The sequence below is a fragment of the Gossypium hirsutum genome, chromosome A05, assembly GCF_007990345.1.
Source record: "Gossypium hirsutum isolate 1008001.06 chromosome A05, Gossypium_hirsutum_v2.1, whole genome shotgun sequence".
In the NCBI taxonomy this organism is placed as follows: Eukaryota; Viridiplantae; Streptophyta; class Magnoliopsida; order Malvales; family Malvaceae; genus Gossypium; species Gossypium hirsutum.
Window position 1 is genome coordinate 97,330,719 of NC_053428.1, and position 22,085 is coordinate 97,352,803.

Genomic DNA, 22,085 nt, shown 5'->3' on the forward strand with positions numbered 1-22,085 from the left:
ATGTGATGGTAGAATAAAGACATATTGTAACAGCCTAATTTTTAGTGGTGTTGGAAACAGTGATTCGAGATCATTAAATCTGACGAGTGAGTTTAAAGAATCTAATAAATTAACATTTATGAATCAAGTATGGCATTAGAAGTATTTTTGAATTAGTGAATTTTGTAATTTAAAGGAATTTATAAAATAAATTGGGTCAAAAACGAGGTATTGAGACCTCGAATTTATAAATCAAGCCATAAATATTTTTATAAATATTTATGGAGTGTTAATTAGTTAGTATTAAAGTTTCGTTAGGAAATTTTAACGTTTTGATAGTTAATTAATTAAAAAGGACTAAATTGTAAAAGGTGCAAAACTTTCTAAAGTGATTAAACAACTTAAGTGTCTAAAATGGAAGGATTTAAAAGGAAAATAAACCCAAATTATATGGGCTGGATGGTAAGGGCAAGGAAATAAGTAAGAAATCAATGTGAAATAAGGGCAAAATTGGAAATTTTGTAAATTTATCAAATAAAACAAAGATTAAATTGAAAAAAAATCTAGATTTTTCTTCATTTTTCATCAACCAAAATGCCATAGGAGAGTTCTCAAGCAGGTTTTTCATATTTTTTCACCATGTGAGTTGCTTTTTCTTTGAAATTTTTATGTTTTTGGGACTTTTACAATTAGGTCCAACTATTGAATTCATTTGTTTTTGATTCCATGAGTGATTTTTAAAGTTATCATGTATGAATGCTGGAATTTTATGATGAACTAACATGTATTTTAAGCTTTAATTTCATTATATGATGATTTTATTAAGTGATTTTAATAGAAAATGATTTTTAGGACCTAATTGTGAAAAAGTTGTGAATTAGGGTTTGGTGTTGAAATTATGCATATCAAAGGCTGTATAGTAGCTAAAAATAAATATATAAAGCATTAATTTGAGAAAAAATAGCTCAATTGATGAGCAAATTAAGCAGGGACTAAATTGTAAAAAACTATAAAATTTAGGGTAAAAGTGTAATTTCAAAAAATTGAAGGGTATAAATTGTGAAGTGAATTAGAATTGAATTATATGCTAATGAATGGAAAAATTTACATTATAGATCGAGAATCCGAAGATAAACGTGGAAAAGAGAGAATTGTCGTTTAGTCCTTGAATTCCTACAACTTCTACAAATTGACCCAGGTAAGTTCATATGGTTGAATTTTATTGTTTAATTTTTAATTTAGGAATGATATAATGTGTTATTTCATATTTTTGTTATTGAATTATAAATATTGTAAAATATGAAAATCGGATCAAAAGTTCAAATTGAGCAGGACGCAAGATTGAGTACGATTGTCCGTGACCAGTGATGAATTGATGGATAAGACCATGGTTGGACCATGGAAAAGTGTGGAATATAAGACCATAGCTGGGCTATGGCATTTCAGTGAAAAGACCCTAACTGGGTTATGGCATTGTGAACGTAAGACCATGGTTGGACCATAGCAGTATATGTGTGTACGTGTAAGACCATAGCTGGGCTATGGCGTCGTAATTAAATGAAAGACCATAGCGAGGCTATGGCATTGTGATATGTATAAGACCATGGCAAGGCCATGGTAATATATGTGTAAAACCATAGTTGGACTATGGCATTAAGCAAACGATATACTCAAATCCATAAAACGTTCTCTAATTTGACAAGAATTGGTAAGTGTTATATGAATTAAAGTGATAGAATTCGATCAGTTGTGATATTGAGCTCAATCAAGTAAATTCATCATTTGATATTGTGATTGGCAAGGAATATTAATGAAATGTTCTGTTTAATGTTTCGTTATTTCTTGTTCGGTAAGATTTATTTTAAAGCCTATGAACTTACTAAGCTTTCATAAGCTTACTTTTGTGTGTTAAATGTTCATTTTAGATTAACAAAAGATCGGAGGATCGGATCAATACATCGGGCCACACTATCCAGATTTCACCGGTAGATTTCGTAATACAACTTATGGTTTATATGGCATGTATAGGATTGAATGAAAAGGAAGTAAACATGTAATATGGTTATGAATGGCTCCTATACATATATGTTAGTTTATATACATGTACTTAATAGTATCTAATAGTAGTCAATGAACGGAATTACATGGTAAGTTTATGTAAATGAGTAGTACGATGACACATTAGGTTTAAGACTTGATATTTGACTTGATTTGGCTGCTTGGTTGGGTTGTATTGGTATAAGGAAATGTTATATGTAGGTTGATATTGGAAAGGGTTAGAAAAGTAGCCTTAAAATGCCCTCTTTTCGTCCACACTGGTAGGCACATGAGTGTGTGTCTTGACCGTGTATGACACACGGCCAAGCACATGAGCATGTGGTCTTGCCGTGTGTCTTCTACATCTTAAATTTGAGAAACAGAATGCTCAGAATTGAGCACACGGGCAGAGACATAGGTGTGTATCTCAGCTGTGTTTTCCACACGACCTAGAACACGGGAGTGTGTCTTGGCCGTGTGAAAACTGCACCTTCACGTTTTGCAAGTCAGAGAGTTACATGGGTTAGAGACACGACCGTGTGACTTGTGTCACTGCTCACACGGCCTACCCACACGGGCGTGTGACCCTTGTACATGAGAGAAATTTTTAAATTTCATAAAAAGCTTCCTATGTTCCCGAATTAGTTCCAACCCGATCCTAATATTCATTTTGGGCCTAAAAGGTCCATCCTAGGGACATTATGGATAATATCGAAAAATGATTAGTAATTGATATGAATTATTTGTAAATATTCTGAAAACTATAGTAATGCTTCGTAACCCTGTTCCGACGACAGATACGGGTTATGGGTGTTACACATATAGATTAAAAAAGATCTATTTACCTCAGCGAATCTTTCATATTGACATTTAGCTTTTTCTTGATCTTTGGACATAAGTTTCTTTCAATTTTTTCAGCTTATTCTTTCTTCTTGACAATCAACCGCATAATCTTGGTCCTAATTGTTTCCATCATGGTCAGAATGGGCTTCCCTCTTACTTCCAATATCACCTACCAATAGGTAACATAAATGATTATGAAACTTGCTCCTTAATGAACTGCATATAGAAAATAAATAGAGTTTTACCTTGTTAAAGCATTCACAAAGATTATTCACCAACATGTTAGACTAACTCCTAAATGAGAAGTGGGACGTTGATCAGTAAGTAGGGTTCTTTCCTTTCAACCAATCATAAGCATGTTGATTGGTATTCTTCAGTTCAACCATGACATCCTCAAAATCTCTTGGAGTGCTTGCTCTGGTAGCTTTCCAAAGCAAATCTTCCAATTCCTTTATTTTTAAACAAGCTTTCTTGAAGTTGGCATGTAGGTGTCTAACATGGTGTCTTGTTTTTGTATTAGGAAACAACATGGATATTGCTTCTACAAGTCACTGCAAATAAAACATAAACAATTTAATTCTTTAGCATACATCCTAAACAGAAAAAGCATATAACAAAAGAAACAAATGGAGTTTTACCTTTTGTTTGTCAGGCATGAAAGATATTTGATATGAGCTTACAATTTCCAAGTCCAATATGAGCAACTCTAAGAACCAGCACCATGATGCTTGATTTTCACTTTCAACAGCAGTATATGCAATAGGATAGATTCCATTACTTGCATCTATCCCAGCAGTTGTTAGTAGGTAGCCACCAAAGTATCCCTTCAAGAAACTTCCATCTAAACCTATTATCCTCTTACAACCAACCTTATACTCATCTTTGCATGCCTGCAGACAGACAGACATCCTTTGAAGCAACCTGTTGTCCAGATAACAAATTGTTGTTGTTCCAACATTTTGGGTCCTAACCTCCAACAGATACTCATATATCTTCTCATATTGTGCCTTATAACCTCCTTTAAGTAAATCCACTGCCCTAAGTTTAGCCTCCTACATTTGGTTAGTGAGACAAGGCAAAGGAAATCTCTTTTGACATCTTGTTGCAATGATGTCAAAAAATAATCAGGATCAACAATGAACTTGTCTTTATAATGTTGAGCTAACCAAGCTGAGGTTATATTCTTATTTTTATAGACCTTAGAACAAGTATGGTTAGAGTTTAAACTCTTAATTTGCCAAGTCTGGTCAGTAGGGTCATTAGGGTGTAGTCTAGAGAGAACAATTTGACTTGCAAATTGCCTTTAACCTCTTTTGATAATTTATTGGGAACTTAATAAATAACTATTGAGCATACTGCCTAATAGCTTCTTCTAGACTGTCTTTGGTCAAAAATAAAATTCCAACCTTAAGTTTTGGATTATTCATGTCACTTTCTAAGATGAACTCAAGCCAATTTTGGCTATCTAAGTCAGATTCATGTGCACTATTTAAGGTTTCAGAATCATCGCTATCAGACAGTTCCTCTACTTCTACATCACCCATGTTTAAGCCATCTAGATTAACCCTAACCTTATCTCTTACATTCAATCTAGAATTATTTAATGTTTCAGAATTGTCACTATCAGACACATCAAAATCAAACAATTTTTCTTCACTCTTATTAAATTCATAATCAAGTAAACCTTCCAAATAAATTTCACATCAATAAAGGCAGTGGCAGACAATAACCAAACACTTTAATACAATCTAGGCAAAGACAGATAATAACCAAACACTTCAATACAAAAAAAAAAAAAGAAAATCAATTTCTGTCATGTATAATAAGCAAACACTTTAAAACAAACAAATCTATTTCTGTCATGCACATGTCATACACTTTAATACAATCAAATCCATTTCTACCATGCACATGGCAAACAATAATCATATTTGAATTAGCATTTAAAAAATATGTTTCACAACTAGGAACTGATTTGTCATATTTAAATCCAAATAAGCTTAATATTGTTGGTCATACAAATAGGAACTGATTTATCTCTTTCCTAAAGATATCTATATGCACATGGCAAACAATATCTTTATAAAAATCCAAATCTATCATACACTTTGATACAAATAATAATCATATTTGAATCAACATTTAAAAAATGTTCTTGACAATTAGGAACTTATTTATCATATTTGAACTTAAAGAAGCTTGATATTAATAGTCATAAAAATATGAATTGATTTGTCTCTTTCTTAAAGCTATATGTATGCACATAGCAAACAATAACTTTAAAAGAATCCAAACCCGCCATACACTTTAATAACCAAAGAAATCAAAATCCGCCATACACTTTAATACAAATAATAAACATACACATTGCACAAACCCCATACAAGTGCAACATTTTTCAACAAAGAAATCCAAAAAACCCTAAACTCAAATCCCCAAAAAAACCCTAAACTCAAATCCCCCTAAGTCCAAAAAATCATAAACCAACAAAAAAACTTACCTGATATAGTGGATGCAATAACATTGGTTGCTTCTCTTCTATTAACCATTGTGGCCCTAAACCCTAATCACTAATATCTTTTGTTGTCTTCTTTTCTCCCTAAACTCGAAACCCAAAATATCAATCCTTCAATCGTTCCATCTTAGTCTTACCCTAAAAGTTTCAACCCTTCAATCATCCAACACTAAACCCTAAAATATTAATCCTAATCAATTTTCTTTTCTTCTCCTTAATCCCAATTGATCCTTTCTTTTTTTTCCTTAATCCCAATCCATCTTTTCTTTTCTTTTCCCTAAACTTGTCCAGACCTTAGACCATTAGGCTCTTTGTACAACGTGACAAGTTAACTAGCCACATCACCTATCCTGTTAGGCTTGTAACTAAAAATGCTAATAGGTGATTGATTTGTTATTTTTCGATAACGTTAGTGACTGATTTATTATTTTTTGGAAGTTGAGTGACTAAGTTAAAAATTGAGTGACTATTTTGTTATTGAAATCAATAAATTAAGATAATTACATAGATCCCCTTTAATATATTTAAATTTTAATAAATAAATTAAAAAAATATTACCATTTTAATTCTACTTGTGAATTCTTTTTTCATTTGCTCTTTTAATTTTGTTTTCATTTGAAAATCTAAGGATAAGGTTTAAGATATTGAATTTCCACATTAAAGTGGCACTTTATGTAACCATTAGTTTCATTCACATTTTCATTAATCACGTCTTATTAAAATCTTAAACTTGAAAATTACCAAACACTAGTAATCAATGTACTTGCATTCGTTCAGGAAAAAAATTACTTTTTTACGTAAAAAAGTTTATTTCTTTATTTAAAGGATTAATATTTTTATCTATGCTTGAATTATTTATTCACATCAAAATTTATATATTATTTATTCACAACAAAATTTATATATAGCCAAGTGTGATATTAAGTTCATAGCCCGATGCAGCAAAGTACGCTTAAATACAAGATGATAAATGAGATGAAATTTATTAAATATCATTTATTCAAGTTATCAATTTTTAAGTTTGGAAAATTAGTCAATTTGTGAGGACTTTTTTTATAAGATTCAGATATTTTTGGGTTGAGATTTCTTTATAACGTTCGAATAGCTATCTTTTAGTTTTGAAACGCACTTTGAATCACTCGATTTTGAGTTTGATATCTTAGGTTATGATCATTTTAGTAAATACTGTGCAAGTAAAATTTTTGAATGGGATTATTACGGAAATTATAAGTTTCGGAGTTTTAATTCGAGTTTAAATCATAATAGATTTGATTTTTTTGGCTTAATTTTATTATATATAAGTCTAATATTGTATATATTAAGTTTTATTATTTATTTATTTATTTATTTAAGAGTTTTATGTTAATAAGAAAATTTAGTTTAAAACTACTTATTGTTAAATTAATTAGAGTTTTAATATACTTAGGACACACTTAGTTAACTTATATAAAAGCATCTTCATTGCAGATAATTTATTATTCATTCAAAGCATCTTCTTTGAGTTTTTCTCTTCAATAATTTCTCTTGAATTTTTTGTAAAAAGATTTTTAATGATCTTTTTAGATTGTGAAGATCATTTTCAAACTTTTTCTTGCCAAATTTTTCTTTATTGGAGGGAAAATTAGAGTTGTTAGATTTATCTGGTTTAAAAGACTGTAAGGACTTCTACACACCACTCTTCATCTTTTTCATCTATTTTATTTTGTTTTTTTTTGTTCTTATTTAATTGTTTCTAATCTTTAAATTGGATTTTTTTTATATCTTTTATTACTTGTTTTAATTGCTGCCATTTTTATTTCGTAGATCTAATTTGAATTTGTTTGGTCTAAAAAAATCAAATGAAAAAAAAGTAATGAAATTAACAAAAAAAATTGTATGAGCAGCCATTCAAAATACGTCAATAGTGCTTGAAAAAATATAGCCTTGAAAGATAAGTATTCAAAGACAAAAAAACAAACTATATGGACATTAGAAGCTCCAATTAAAAAAAAAAAAGACCATATGCTAAATATATATATATATATATAGATATATCATATTTATTTCTAGAGTTGTCCTGGTCCAGAACAAATGCCTAATTCCTTCACAATCATCTCCCGGAAGGCATCTCCTTGCACCCTGATTCACAACCGAAGGCAAAAGTTGTCCATCTTAAATTCCAGAAAATTCTTTATTTCATTTGATATAGTGTCCAAGACAATATGACTCTCCATTAATCCTTTAATTATATGAAAAATCTTTAAAAAAACACGCATGCTAAACACAAATCTATATCCAACATTCACTCCCAAGTGCGAGTAATATAGAATCCGGCAGCTGATGTGGAGAACACCAGATAACATAAAACAACCTATACTGTCAAAAATGAAAATAGATAAAGCTGCTCCCAAATATTAGTCCAAATTGTTCTACTAACAAAGGCAAATGAATGGAAACTAATACCACGGTACTCATTTCGTTCGTGATCAAGCTACATAACTGTTACATGCATTACAACTATGTCGGACAATCAGTTTTTCTGAGTGTAGAAATCAAGAATACAATGCGGAGGGACAGCCAAAGGATTGTTTCAAGATAGCAACTTTCCATTTATGTAGAGAGAGAGTTTATCTCTCATGATCATGGCGGACTGGTCAAAATATTCACAATTTTGTTGACGATAACCAGTATCGTGGTGATGGGATAATGACATATCATCGAAAACCTCGTCCTCCATATCAATAAGAATATTGTGCAACAAGCAGCAGACAAGAACAATTCTTGGCAATCTGTTCTTATCAGGCATCCACATTACCCCGTGTATTATTCTCCACATCTCCTTGAGCCTCGCCAGAGTCATCTGCGCGACCATTCTGGTTGCAGCATGTCTTTTATTGAACTCGATTTGGAGATCCGAAAGGCCTTTCCCTTGATATGGAGTTAAGAGCCACGGCAATAGCGGAAAGCCAGCATCCCCTATTATGTATTCTCCTATTTCCGTTCCTTCTGAAATGTTTAGCTTCTTACCATTTAGTCTTTTTCCTTCTTCAGAAAGCCTGAAGAAACCTGAGCTCCGGAGGACAACAGCATCGCTTAAACTTCCAGGCCAACCAGCAATCACATCACGAAGTCTCATTTCCGGGTCGACAACTGCCTGCAAAACCATGCTGTAGTTCTTCTCTCGGTCAAACCAGACGTTGTTTGACGGGTCCATTGTAGGTAGAGTCATAACAACATGTGTAATATCTATTGCCCCGCAGCAATTAGGAAGCCCCCGGATTTTCTCAAACTTAGACTTTATCTGCTCCATCTCTGCTTCCGTTGAAGGCCAAGTGAGATGGTGCAGCCCTTTTTCCTCCATTGCTTCCACAAACCGCCAGGTTATTTGTGAAACAGTTGACTGATTCATCCCAAAAGTATCACCGATGACCGATAACGATTCACCTGAGCTAAGCCTTCTAAGGGCGACAGCTACTTGATCATTTAGAGACAAAGGCTTGCCGTTTATATCGGTGTAGCTTGATTGCCGAGCCATCATATCTTCCTTTACCAAGGAACATATGTAGTTGAATGTCTTCTTTGAAATTCTGAAAATTGATTCAAAACTTCTCGAACCTTTTGATTGAGATAAAGGACCTAAAAGGTGACATGAAAACAAGGTTATATCAGTGTAAGATCATTAACTTTTGAAACTCAATCACTAACAAGATATCAGCCTCGACATTACTGTTTTACAATGCCAAACCACCACAAATCTGTTATTCCAGTCACCACAAGGCTCACTGCATATCAATGACATTGTATTCGGACTATTGAATTTAAACAAAATCACATGCCCTGGAGGAAAATTTTCAAAACAAGATTGAACTGCACATATTTGTTATGCTTTCATCAAACATGCTGAGATTAATCAGATAATTCACAATGTTCTAATTGATTTCCAGTACAACCAAGAATTTTAAAGCATGTTAGCGACTAAGAGAAATTGATGATAACTAAATCATTGCACAAGCTGTTTTTGTTGTCGCTACATAAGTGCAAAAGTACCGCATATAATGAAATTTAATATTGAAGGTCAAGTTCTGAGCACAATGTGCATGATCAGGTAAGATCAATGCAAGCAGTCTTTGCTGTCAGAACCAACATTGGTAGGCAAAAATCCCATTAAAGGCTAAGAAACCATTAATTTCGTAACATTTCAGCAATTATTGGTAGAACCTACTTTGAAAAGCCAAACTATGCCACGGCAATGCGATTTGCCCAACCTCTAGCTCTGCCTGGCTCTTAAGCTTGGTTTAATGTCATGTCTTAAAGCAAATTGTTTGTCATTATGGTTTCTCTATGACCACTCTATCTATACAGCTGAATCTCCCTAGTTTTAAGATAATTGAAATGTGTGTAAGGTCATTCCATCTTTGTAGAAAACGTCATTGACTACTTCAAGCAAACAACCGGTTTTAGATCTAAAACAACAAGATGTTCTGTAATACGAAATCATTTGGCTCATCTCAAGAAACAAACATCCTTACATGCAACGAACATCTATAACATATGTTGTGTAACTCCCAAAAAAAGGAAGTTAACCCAGGACTTTCTCAAATTTCTTTAAGCATAAGGGAGTAAAACAAGTAAAAACGAGCTTGGGAGACCGATTGCTAAGTGTTTCTAGATGCACACGCCAAAATTCAGGATCAATTTGTTAGGGTCAAATTCAACTCTCACCCAGCTGATAAAATGATAATACTGATACAGAATCCTTTTCTGCTGACAATAAAAATGTGGACATGATCTATGTTGCTCCGACTGTTCATTTTTGTTAAAGCACACATGTCCAGAAATCGTGCCTACCATATAACCAGACATGGATATAAGGAGTATGACCATAGACACAAGTTATCAAGCCTTGTGTTGGCCATATATCCATATTTTCACATGCAGTAGACATGAGTACCTTACTATGACCCTTAATAAGGACCCTCTAAATACGTAAGAAAACATAGAAAAAACTTTGTGTACTCTTGTTGGTCACATATCCGTATCACACCCGAATTCAAGTAATATAAGATCTGATTCATATACTGTTGCCCTTAAAAAATGCCTCTGCCAAGTTATCAAGTAATATTTACTAAGAACAACATATCCAAACTACCTCAAAACATCAATTTACTCACTAAATCTGTAATTTTAACCCATGTTATAAATCTGAAATTTTATCAGAAACAGTTTAAAACACAAAACCCAACAAATTACCTCGTTGAACACTGCATAGGAAACAGGCACCGACGGAATGTAAAAGATAAACCCAATTCCTAGCAATGCAAACAATCTAGAAAATGCAAAAAATATCGAACATATAAAGGCATTTTCAAAGTTCAAACTTGCAAATAATATAAACCAGACATATTATTACAAATTCAACCAAATCAAAAGAAACCTATTTGGATCCAAGTCATGAAATTTCATCGAACATAAAGTAAAAAAAAATAACAGCCCTTGTAATCACCATAAAAAAAAGTATAAAAACTGAAGATATCAAAAATCAAATGCTTAAACAATGAGAACTGTTGAGAAAAAAGGAATGGTACTGTAATAACCTGAAATCCTTTTAGAGAAGTCATCCCACCAATCCAAAGGCTGAAGTTGAGACTCCAAAGAAGAAGAGAAGACATTGTGGTCAACCACTTTCTTGTCTGCTGTTTTCTTTCTTCTTTTGAATCCTCTAATGGGTCCCATTGAAAGAAAACCCAACAATGAAACACTAAACTCTGAGAAGAGTTAAGAAACTTTAAAGAAACTAACAACAAAGTTCAAAAGAATCCGAGAGTAAGAGATTTGAGCTTGGGTTTTTGGTTTGGGGTTCCTTTAAAGCATGCAATGATATATTGTTGAATGGAGTAAAAACTAAAAGGAAAAGAGATGGTAAAAGGAACTGTGATGATGGTGGAGGAACTAATTTTCCCCCCTTAATTGAAAGACAGGGGCCATGGTGAATTTCTTTTCATAAACTCAACTATGCTATGCTTTTTTTACTTATCTAACTTTTAAAACTTTCGAAATATATAAAATAATAAATAAACATACATATTGTATCATAAGTAGAGGTAAGCATTCCACCGGTCCAGCTTAACTAAAAATTTAGCTCTATTTGTTAGATTTGGCCTAAAAAATAAACTTAAAAATTCGATTCAGATAAAAATATTAAAATTCAGGTTCGACTAAATTCACCCATATTAATTTTTATATTATTTTTATATAATTTTAAAATATATATAATACATCAAAAATATTAAAAATATCAAAATAAATTAACAAGCAAATTCCTTTAAAATATACTTAACTAACACTAACATAGATGTAACTTAACAAGCAAATTTCTTTAAAATATAACCAAATTAACAAATTAACAATAAAATAAGTTTTATACAATATCCAAATAATAACAACAAAATAGTAGTAACATAATAATAAAATAGTAGCAAAATAAGGAGAAAACAATAAGAAATTAATATTAAAAAAATATTTTTTTTTTATCTTTTAGTCAATTTGGGTCGGACCTGGGCCAAAAATGTCTTACCTAAAGCCTGACCCGTTTTTTCAACGGACCTTATTTTTTGTCTAAGTCTATCTTTTGGACCTATTTTTTTACTCAAACCCTCCTAAATTTCTGGAGGGCCTTCGGGCTTAGTAGCTCAACCCATGAAAAAGTTTAATCATAATTATAAAAAATAAATTTTAATATTTATATTTTATCTCAATTTAATTTTAATTCTAAAAAATTCAAACAAATTATAAATATACATAAATATTTTCAAAAAATATATAATACTATATATAAATTACATCGTATTTTATATAAAATAATAAATTAATATAATAAAAAAATACATATACCTAATAAAAAATTACTCAAAATTTATACTAAAATCATGAAAAAGATTCTAAAATTTCCTTCAAAAAAAATTTCCTTTTGAAAAAAAAAATCCCACAACCCAGTTTCTTTCTTTCCAAACACATCCAGTTTTTCTCAACCTTATATTTTATCCATATTATTCTCTTCAATGCTTGTTATAAGCACTCTTTTACTTTCGAGTTCCCAACAAACCATGAAATCAAATAATGTAAAATTTGAAACCTTAGAACTTACTATTTCTACTTGAGTCATGAGATTTGAGTGTCCTATGCTTTCCATTTATGCATCACTCTTTTATACTTCATTTAAAGTATGCTATAAGTCTCAATACTTTTCATAAATTTAGAATTTAATTCATGTAATTGTTGGGGATAAACTCGATTAAGCAACGAACAAGTAAAATAACGAAGAAATTGAAAAGATCGAACACTAATATTTTAAGTGGAAAAATCTCTCCAAAAAGAATAAAATACCATGGGTAAAAATAATTTTACTATAACGGCAAAAAAAAAGAGTACAAATATGGAGATAAAATTAAACCCCGAAACCCAAAATAAGAACTCTCAAAACGTAAACACAAAATTCTCTGAAAGCTTGTAAAAGCTAATACCTAAATGTGTAATGGGTTATTTTTCTAGGGTGGAAAAATGGTCTATTTATAGCTAAATTTCGTAGGTTAAATAATATTAAAATAACCTACACTAATCAAAGTTTAAGTGGGAAACTAAAAACAAAGTTTAATTGGAAAAAAAAGACAAAAAAATGTGAGGCATAACTTCACGAATCTCCATATTAACTCGTATTTCCACCACGTCTTCTTTGCCAAAGCCCGCCATGAGCTTATCTCGAAGCTAGAAGACTTCTAGTCTTCGGCTTGTGCACTGCCAAATCAAAACTGACCCCGAGTCTGATTTCCACGAACACAATGCCCTATCTTTTCAAAACCTACATTCGAAAGAGAACCTCTTATACAAAATGATCATATCTTTTTTCATCCTATGACCAAATTGTCTCCGCTTTAAACAAGTTGACTTCGACTCATTAACAGATGAGGTGCGTCGTGTTTCACCGGTCATCGTTGATCCTTTCAGAATATAAAGATCGTCAATATTTTTACCTTTCATCAAAACAAGAGCTCCACGGGATACCTTAATGTCGCTTGACTCAATGTTAAATCTACAACCCTTCGAGTCCAAAATTCCAAAAGAGATGAAATTTTTCTTTAAGTCAAACACATATCTGATATCTGAAAGTGTCCTAATTGTCCCGTCATGCATCCTTCTTTGAACAATACCAATACCGGTTACCTCACTGGGGGAACAATTCCCCATGCGCACAACTCCACCTTCAACTGTACTATATGTGGAGAACAAGTCCATGTTTGGACACATGTGGAAGGAAAACCTCGAATCTAAGATCCACTCGGACATAAGCTTGGAGCTTTCACTTGTTGACACCAATAAGAAATCATCACCCTTGTCATTGGCCAAATTAGCACCAACTAAATCTTCCTCGTTGCTTTCAACAGCCCTTTTATTTCGTAATTTGTAACAATATGTCTTGACGAAACCTAACTTCTTACAATAAGGACATCTCTTATCTCACTTCCTTAATGCTACCAAAATCGAGGCTTGCCTATTTAACTTATGATCCAAACCAAACTCATTGCCGAGTTTTCTTTGCTCAAGATGTCCCTTCACTTCTTCGAACGAGAGTCTATCTCTACCATAAATCAAGGTCTCCTTGAAAGACTTGTATGAAGGGGGTAAATAGCATAATCATAGAATAGCCTAATCTTCATCATTAATCTAAACCACAAAATTTTTAAATCATTCAAAAGAGTAAAAAAGTGACTAATGTGACCTCTAAGGTGCTCACTTTTGTTCATGTGAAACGTGTATAGACGTTGTTTTAAGACCAATCAGTTAGCTAGAGACTTTGTCGCATAGAAGGTTTCTAACATTTTCTATGAGGTGTATGCCATTTTCTCTATTAAAACCTCCTGCAGCACATTATTTGTTAGACATAATTGAATTATGGATAGAGTCGTTTTATCTAACCTATCTCATTCTGATTGATCCATGTCTGCAGGCTTCTTTTCTGTAAAGACGTTATCAAGGTCGCTCTGAATTAGAATTGTCATCATCTGAACTTGCTACAAATTGAAATTTGCGATGCCATTGAATTTATCAAAATCAAACCTTGTTGTTGTCATTTCTAAACGAGTTGATTGTGAAAATTGAACTAGCTCTAATACCAATTTGTTGGGGATAAACTCGATTAAGCAACGAACAAATAAAAGATCGAACACAAATATTTTAAGCGGAAAAACCCTTCCGAAGATGATAAAAAACCACGGGAAAATATAATTTCACTATAACTGCAAAAACAAATAGTACAAAGATGGAGACAAAATTAAACCTTGAAACTCGAATTAAGAACCCTTTAAACGTAAACACAAAATTCTCTAAAAGCTTGTAAAAGCTAATATCTAAATGTGTAATAGGTTATTTTTCTAGTATGGAAAATGGCATATTTATAGGCTAAATTCGTAGATCAAAAAATATTAAGATAACCTACACTAATCAGAGTTTAAGTGGAAAACTAAAAATAGAGTTTAACTAGAAAAGAAAAAGCTGAAAGAATGCGAGCATAACTCCATAATATATTTTATATAATACCTAGAATTATCTATAATTCATCCTAACCAGTGGCGGAGCTACATAAAGTATTGTGCGATCAATTGAAAATGGTTTCATAAAAAAATTGATCTTGCAAAAAAATAAAAAAAGTCCCGTCAAAATTTTTAAAATAATCACATTAGCAATTAATATTAAAAGGAATCACATCAGAGTTCAAAATAAAAATTAAAGAAGAGAGAATTGAAGATGAAAGTTCACTTTAACACATATACAGATTGAATAGAAATTATGATTTATTTTACCTAACAATATTTGGATTATTCAATTCATACAAGATTGATGTTTCTCTAAGCTCTCTTTTGGTCAAATCCAAAGCTTGATTTAGTGTTGATGTCTTGAGAAGAGCGTCCTTATTGTTAATCCGGTCATGCACTCGATACACATGATCTTAAAGAAGAAGTCTCTAGATTTCATAATCTTCCACACTTCGCTACTTTGCATCATGAGGAAATGAGATGAATGGAAAGTTATACACATTTTAGTGGGATTTATAAGATTTTTGGTGTAATCACACCACAGTGTAGCATTTGGATGATACTTGTAGGAAATTGCCATTGCACCACAACTAAATGTTCATATTGATACCTTTTAGTCTAATGAGAATTTGAAACTACATTTAGTAGTTTAACTTCCAATTTCACCCTTTATTTTTCTATTTGATAACCAATTAAATATATTTTAAAAAATAACCAATTAAATAGAAATACTTTTATATATAATTCAAAAAGTAGTGATAGTAAGCAATGTTAGTCAAGATTTGTGTAACCTCCCTACTCGGCCTAGACATTAAGCCCAAATTCGAAAGATTACATTGATACCAAAATGACCCAACAAAACTATCGGAAATTAAAAATAGTTGTTTAAAACATTTGCTTTAATTTCTGAAGAAAACTTAGTGTGTTTCAAAAGGATTACAGTTTAGTTTCAAAAATTGGTTGATATTAATGATTGTTTTGCAAAAGTCGCATTCTAGTATTATAAATGAATATGTTTTTCAAACCTCATTTAATAAGTCATGCAGTGGAAAATTGATATCTAATCATAGTTTTAATAAAAATCATATTTCATGTATAGATAATTAATATCTATATGTCAACATCCTATAATTAAATTAAACGTCATGCATGCTATATAAATCCCAAAACCTAAGTCTCATGCCATAGTTCAAAACACATAAAACAATACAGCTTTTGAATAATAGAAATTTCAAATAATAAATCCAAAATACTCTCATAAAAAAATCTGAGCCGAGACCTTTCGGATATCGTGTCCTCGTCCTAACCTGGTGAGTTATCTGAAAAGATGGAAATTAAAAGGGGGTGAGCTTATGAAGCTCAGTGTAAGTCTCATCACAAGTAAATCAGTGCAAACAATAGTTAACTCATACAACATAGCAATTTTCAGAACAAACACACTCATACAACGATCAGAGTATCAATTCACTAAATCAACACATCAATATCATAATATTTCAGAATTCACAATTTATTATGCATATGCTCATGAATGGTGATGCAGTTTCAGATTATCAGAATGGACCCTACCCAACTCCGCTACACGCCACAGTAGGAGCTCCCCATAAGTCATTTACCTTTACACCACGTTGTGGATAAACCATTCATTATTGTGGATGAACCACTAGTAATGAAAAGAGTAGATGAATCACTGGGGTTTTTTATAAAAAGTTTTTGCAGACAAATTGCTAGTACAGTGTGGATAAATCACTCATTGGTGTAGATAAAAGTTGCTAGTATGGTGTGGATAAACCACTCATTGGTGCAGATAAAAGTTGTTAATATGGTATGGATAAACTACTTATCAGTGTAGATAAAAGATGCTGATATGATGTGGATAAACCACTCAACAGTGCAAATAAATTGGTCATATTTCCTTCGTTCATATCGTCCCACCCCATGCAATGGAAAATGTCATGCTTATAGCAGATCAATATGATAGCAATATTCATGCTTACAACAGATCAATACAGTAGCAATAGGCATGCTTATAACATATCAATATAATAACAATAGACATGCTTATAACAAAATAGTACAGTAGCAAAGTCATGCTTAACATGTATTCATTTAATGGTATCAAAAGGCATGCTGAACATGCAATCAGTAATACAAATGCAAAAGACATGTATTGTTCTTATATCATGCATATACAGTAGTAATTTTGGGTAAAATTATAAAACAGGTTCACGCAGCCATATGAGAAGCTATAAACCATGTGGAAGGTTTACACGGCTGTGTGGCAAACTAAAAATTACCCTACAGGTGAGACACGATTGTGTGAAAGGTTCTTAGTCATGTGTAAAATAAAGTACCCTAACTTAACAGTGGCACATGGCCATGTGGTGGTCGTGTGGCCCACCTGTGTGGTCTATATGCCCATGTTGGAGACCATGTGACCCTAATCCTATACACGGTGTGCCCCAAATTCATTTGTAAAAGTACACACACCTTTCACTTGGAGTCCGATCGACGTTCCTCATGCTCAATTTTGGTTCGATTCACCTATATCTGGTCCTTCAAACGAAATTTACACACGAATTAATGATTGGTATCAATATTAGACAAGATAGTCAAAAGATTTGGTAAGAACGATAAAAGGTTGATTAATCAAACGTAAGATTAGTGTCGAATAGTAATATTACGAAAATTCGAGATCTAAACACTGAAAACAAGATGTACTTACCGCTTCTTGGCAAAGGTAGGGGGTACTAGTAATGACAATTACAAAAATGATAGAAAGAACGATTCAATTATGTCTCAGGTAACACAAAAGAATAGGACTCGAATCAGCATCGGAAGAACCTTGGATTAGCAGCTTGTTTTCTTTATGTTTAAAAGTTTCCATTAAAGTTTTTCCATGATCGTTTTATTTTTGGGTTGTAGCTATTGATTATTTTTACTTTTTTATCTTAGGTATGAGGTTGTTCGGCCTATTTATTTTAAAAGCGTGATATTTAGTTAAAACTCTAATATTTGCATGTTTTTCGGTTTAGAAAACTATTACTTTAAATGTTTTCCAGTGCTTTGCACAATATTTAAAGTTTTGATCAAGTCTTTTCTTAAATACCTAAAAGTCATTTTCCTAAAACTTCACATTAATAGTATTGTAATTGAATTACTAAGTAAAGTCGATTTAATGAATGAATGTTTTTTTCTAAAAATAAAATAGCGATATTTTTTCATACAAATCGTCACAAGTAAATAAGAATAGTTTTACAGGATCACTTCGGTGATAAATATAACATCTTTAACTTAACTGAAACTCTTAAGTTGTGTCGGGAGTATTAGACAAATACTTTAAAAGCGTTGTATTAAATTCTTTGTAAAGCTTGAATATGAGAGCTGATGTTTGCTTATATAATATTTATTATGTAGTTTTTTTTTAATTTTTAATATGAGCTCAAGATCTTAGCATTCCATTTCAGGATATATTTTATGAAAGGCTTATGACCTTCTACTTTTTAACACATTAAAGAAAAAATTACTTGTAAATTTTTAAAATAATAATTTTTTAAAGAAATATTTAACATAAAAAATAAAAATGATACAATGCCTATGAAAGAAATGAAATATATATAGAGAGAGAGAGGTTGATTATGAAATAGGAAAATTTTTAAATTTCATAAATTATAAAATATAATAGTTGTGAAGTTTTTTTAGGCTATGTTTGATAAATTAAAAAAAATAAGTGTTGAATTTAATTTATAAATTTTGTTTGGTATATTAATTAAAATTAAATATTGAATATAATTAGATTGTTTGATAAATGATAATATAATCTTAAAGATATTTAATAAAATAAAAAATAATTTAAATTATTTTTTATTAAGTGATAACTAGGTTCCTATCTACTTACTATTTTCCATATTTTTTTTGCAAAAAAAAAATCTAACAACCGAAAGTGTTTAAAAAATTAAGTTGTTGAAATTATTAATTTTGAGTTGATTAATTTTTTTTTTCATTTCATTAAACAGGGCTTTAATTTCAGTTTATTTTGGGGTTTCAATTGAGCTTTGTTTAGATTAATTTTAGGATAGTGCTTTTGTAATAATAAATTATATAACATTAATACAAAAAAATTATAATTTAAAGTTAAATATATATAATGATTAGTTATCTTAATTAGGTTATATAATAAAACATTTTATTTTTTAGATTATAAAATTATGTTAAAGTTGGAAATATTAAAATATTTATGAGACTTTTTCATATAATTAAATACTTATGAGATAAAAAATCTGAATTATAATATACATTTTAATTGCTTCGGCCATTAAAATATTTGTAAATTTGATTTTCTTTTTAAAGTATAATACCGTGACAAAACCCGAATAACAAACATAATTAGCACGATTCAAACCTAGGCTACACATAAGATAATAAACACTCTTAACCATCATACTATTTTATAAATTTGATTTCAATTCATGTATTTATTTATAAATAAAAAGACAAATTCCGCAAAGCGCAATTATATTCTTAGCAAATAATATAATATTTTTAAACTTTTATTATCCATTAAATTAACCAATATTTTATAAAAATTAAAATATATTTGTAATAATTAAATTTTATTATTTAACTTTTGATTTATAATCTGTATGTAAAATATATTATTAAAAGAATTCCATGATGTTAAATTATAAAATCATAAGTTATAAATAAATACAATAAGCTAGCGTATCATTTTAACTACATATTTTAAAGCTTTCTGCTCATTTCTTAGACTTCCCTTCAAAAGCAAAGATAATGTTGTCATTCACCCATTCATTTCGCCAATAGACATCCTTAAAATTTATTTATTTATTTTTATTATTAAATAAATTTAACCCGTACACCGCATGAGTATGCATAGACACTATATATACAAACCTTAAAAGTAAGGTTTAGACAAATATAAAATAATTGTTTATAATTTCATCTTTGCATATTTTGTTTTTTTATTAATATTTGTCTTCATAATTTTTATTCACGTCATATATTCAAAATATTAAATATATTATATTCCAGATAATAAAAGTTAAATATAATAATTTTAATTTCATTTTTTTAACAAAAAGAGTCATTTATTTCAAATTTAAATTTTAAAATGCAATAAAATCAATTTAGCATTTTTTTAACATGAATCTCATTTTAAGTTTATATCATATTTATTCTTTTTTATACAATACCTACAATTATTCATAACCGCTCCTGCGTTAAAAATAATGTCGATGTCAATTAAGCTAAAATTCAATCAGCAAATCAAATATCGATCCACTAGTGATAAAGTAGTTATCAACCTATTTATTTTATTATTTTTTTTTTGAAAATTTTGTATTACTTATTTTATTAAATATCAAAATATTTCTTTTTTGATGGAATAAAAATCTTTAATAATTTATCAAATACGCTTTTAATCTAAAACAACAAATCATTTAAGTTCTTTTTTGATTTGCAGATTCTAATATTTGAAGTTGTTTCGCAGTGATAATCTGTATGTGACCAACATGTAAACCTATTAATAGTTTAGTGAAATATTGTGTGGTTTACCCAAAAGGGAAAGAAAAGTCACCACACATCCATCCAATAGGAACCAATATATCCAAAGGCCGTTTTGAGAGGTGGCTGCTTCCTCTTCTTCACATAGTCATCCAAACCTCAAAAACCATGGCAGTGGCAATGGCGATGAATTCAGTTTCATTGAACTGGGTTCCACCTTCCTTTACAAAGAAGGTTCCTCTTATTCTTTCCGTTACCTTCAGCTGTTTTTATTTCTCTCAAACTTGATTCTATTTAATCGTTTCCATTTTGCAGGCAAATTATGTGACACACTCCACTGAGCTAGCCCCACCTTCTGCTTTTTCTTCGCAAAACTCACTCACGTACACCAAAGAAACCATTTCCAATGAAGAAAGTAAGATAAACCCATTCATAATTTTTCATTACTAACTCAATCACCTGGCATTTACCTTTGCTTCAATTTCAGACAATTGCAAGAGAAGACTGTTGCTGTTGGTTGTTGGAGCTATTACAGCTAATTTACTCCCTGCAAATTCCCTTCTTGCAGAAGGTAATGTATAAATCATTTTATAGCCTTAATTTTCGTAAATAATTTTTGTAACCTTTTTTTTTTCTTTTTCTCTTGTTTTTGGTCATTTGACAGAGATACCACAAAACTATCGAGCTTTCGTTGACATTCCAGATGGGTATTCTTATTACTACCCATCAGATTGGAGGGTAAGTTGGTTTTTTTTTTTTTTTTAATTATCATGGATCCAAATAAAGCGACCACAACGTGATGTTATGATTTCTAAATGACTGCATGACCAAAAATACTGTCCTGGTTTTTGTAAGGAATTTGATTTTAGGGGACATGATTCAGCATTCAAAGACAGGTTTCTTCAACTGCAAAATGTAAGGGTGAGATTCATACCAACTGATAAGCAAGACATCCATGAGTTGGGGCCAATAGAAGAGGTAAAAAAGAAAATTGGATATTGGTTTCCTTCACTTTTTTATCAAGGGAAAACCAGAAATAGGGGATTTTACTAAGTTTTGATTTGTTTACAGGTTGTTTACAATTTGGTGAATCATGTTTATGCTGCTCCAAATCAAATGGTCAATATACTTGATATGCAAGAGGTTTGTTCATAATAAATACAACTTTTATTTGGGTTGTTAAATTAATCAGAAAAGAATCTGACATGTTTTGAAAAAAATGCAGAGAACAAGTGAAGGGAAAAACTATTATACCTTTGAATATGAACTCACCTCTCCAAACTATGCTAGTGCTTCCTTTGCAACAATAGCTATTGGAAATGGTAAATTCTATTTACCCGGCTTCTTCATTTCTGTTAAATTTGCTCATGGACTTGTATTTTTGTTACTTACAGGGAGATATTACACACTGGTTGTTGGAGCCCTTGAAAGACGGTGGAGAAGGCTTCGAAACAAGCTGAAAGTGGTGGCCGACTCCTTCAAGGTGCTTGACATCTGAAGACCCCCCAACTTATTTTTTCATTGTATATAAACCCCGAAACATACCATTGGTTTTGTTTTAGTTGAGCATCATCATCAACCTTAATTATTTATCCTTCTTCCATTATTGCGTTCCATTATTT

The 22,085-nt window shown here is 31.0% G+C and overlaps 2 protein-coding genes across 2 annotated transcripts; one reads left to right on the plus strand and one right to left on the minus strand.

Annotated features, from left to right (window-relative positions):
* Positions 1-7,727: 7,727 nt before the first annotated feature.
* Positions 7,728-11,386, minus strand: LOC107959884 (protein ALP1-like). Its single transcript, XM_016896051.2, has 2 exons — positions 10,948-11,386; positions 7,728-8,989 (listed from the first exon to the last, which is right to left on the minus strand). The coding sequence occupies exons 1-2, from the start codon at positions 11,084-11,086 to the stop codon at positions 7,944-7,946; spliced, it is 1,185 nt and encodes a 394-aa protein (XP_016751540.1). The 5' UTR covers positions 11,087-11,386; the 3' UTR covers positions 7,728-7,943.
* An 8,912-nt stretch (positions 11,387-20,298) lies between these two features.
* On the plus strand, positions 20,299-22,066 carry LOC107959886 (photosynthetic NDH subunit of lumenal location 1, chloroplastic). Its single transcript, XM_016896056.2, has 8 exons — positions 20,299-20,697; positions 20,779-20,878; positions 20,951-21,034; positions 21,128-21,201; positions 21,319-21,441; positions 21,535-21,606; positions 21,689-21,785; positions 21,858-22,066. The coding sequence occupies exons 1-8, from the start codon at positions 20,632-20,634 to the stop codon at positions 21,959-21,961; spliced, it is 720 nt and encodes a 239-aa protein (XP_016751545.2). The 5' UTR covers positions 20,299-20,631; the 3' UTR covers positions 21,962-22,066.
* The last annotated feature ends 19 nt before the right edge of the window (positions 22,067-22,085 follow it).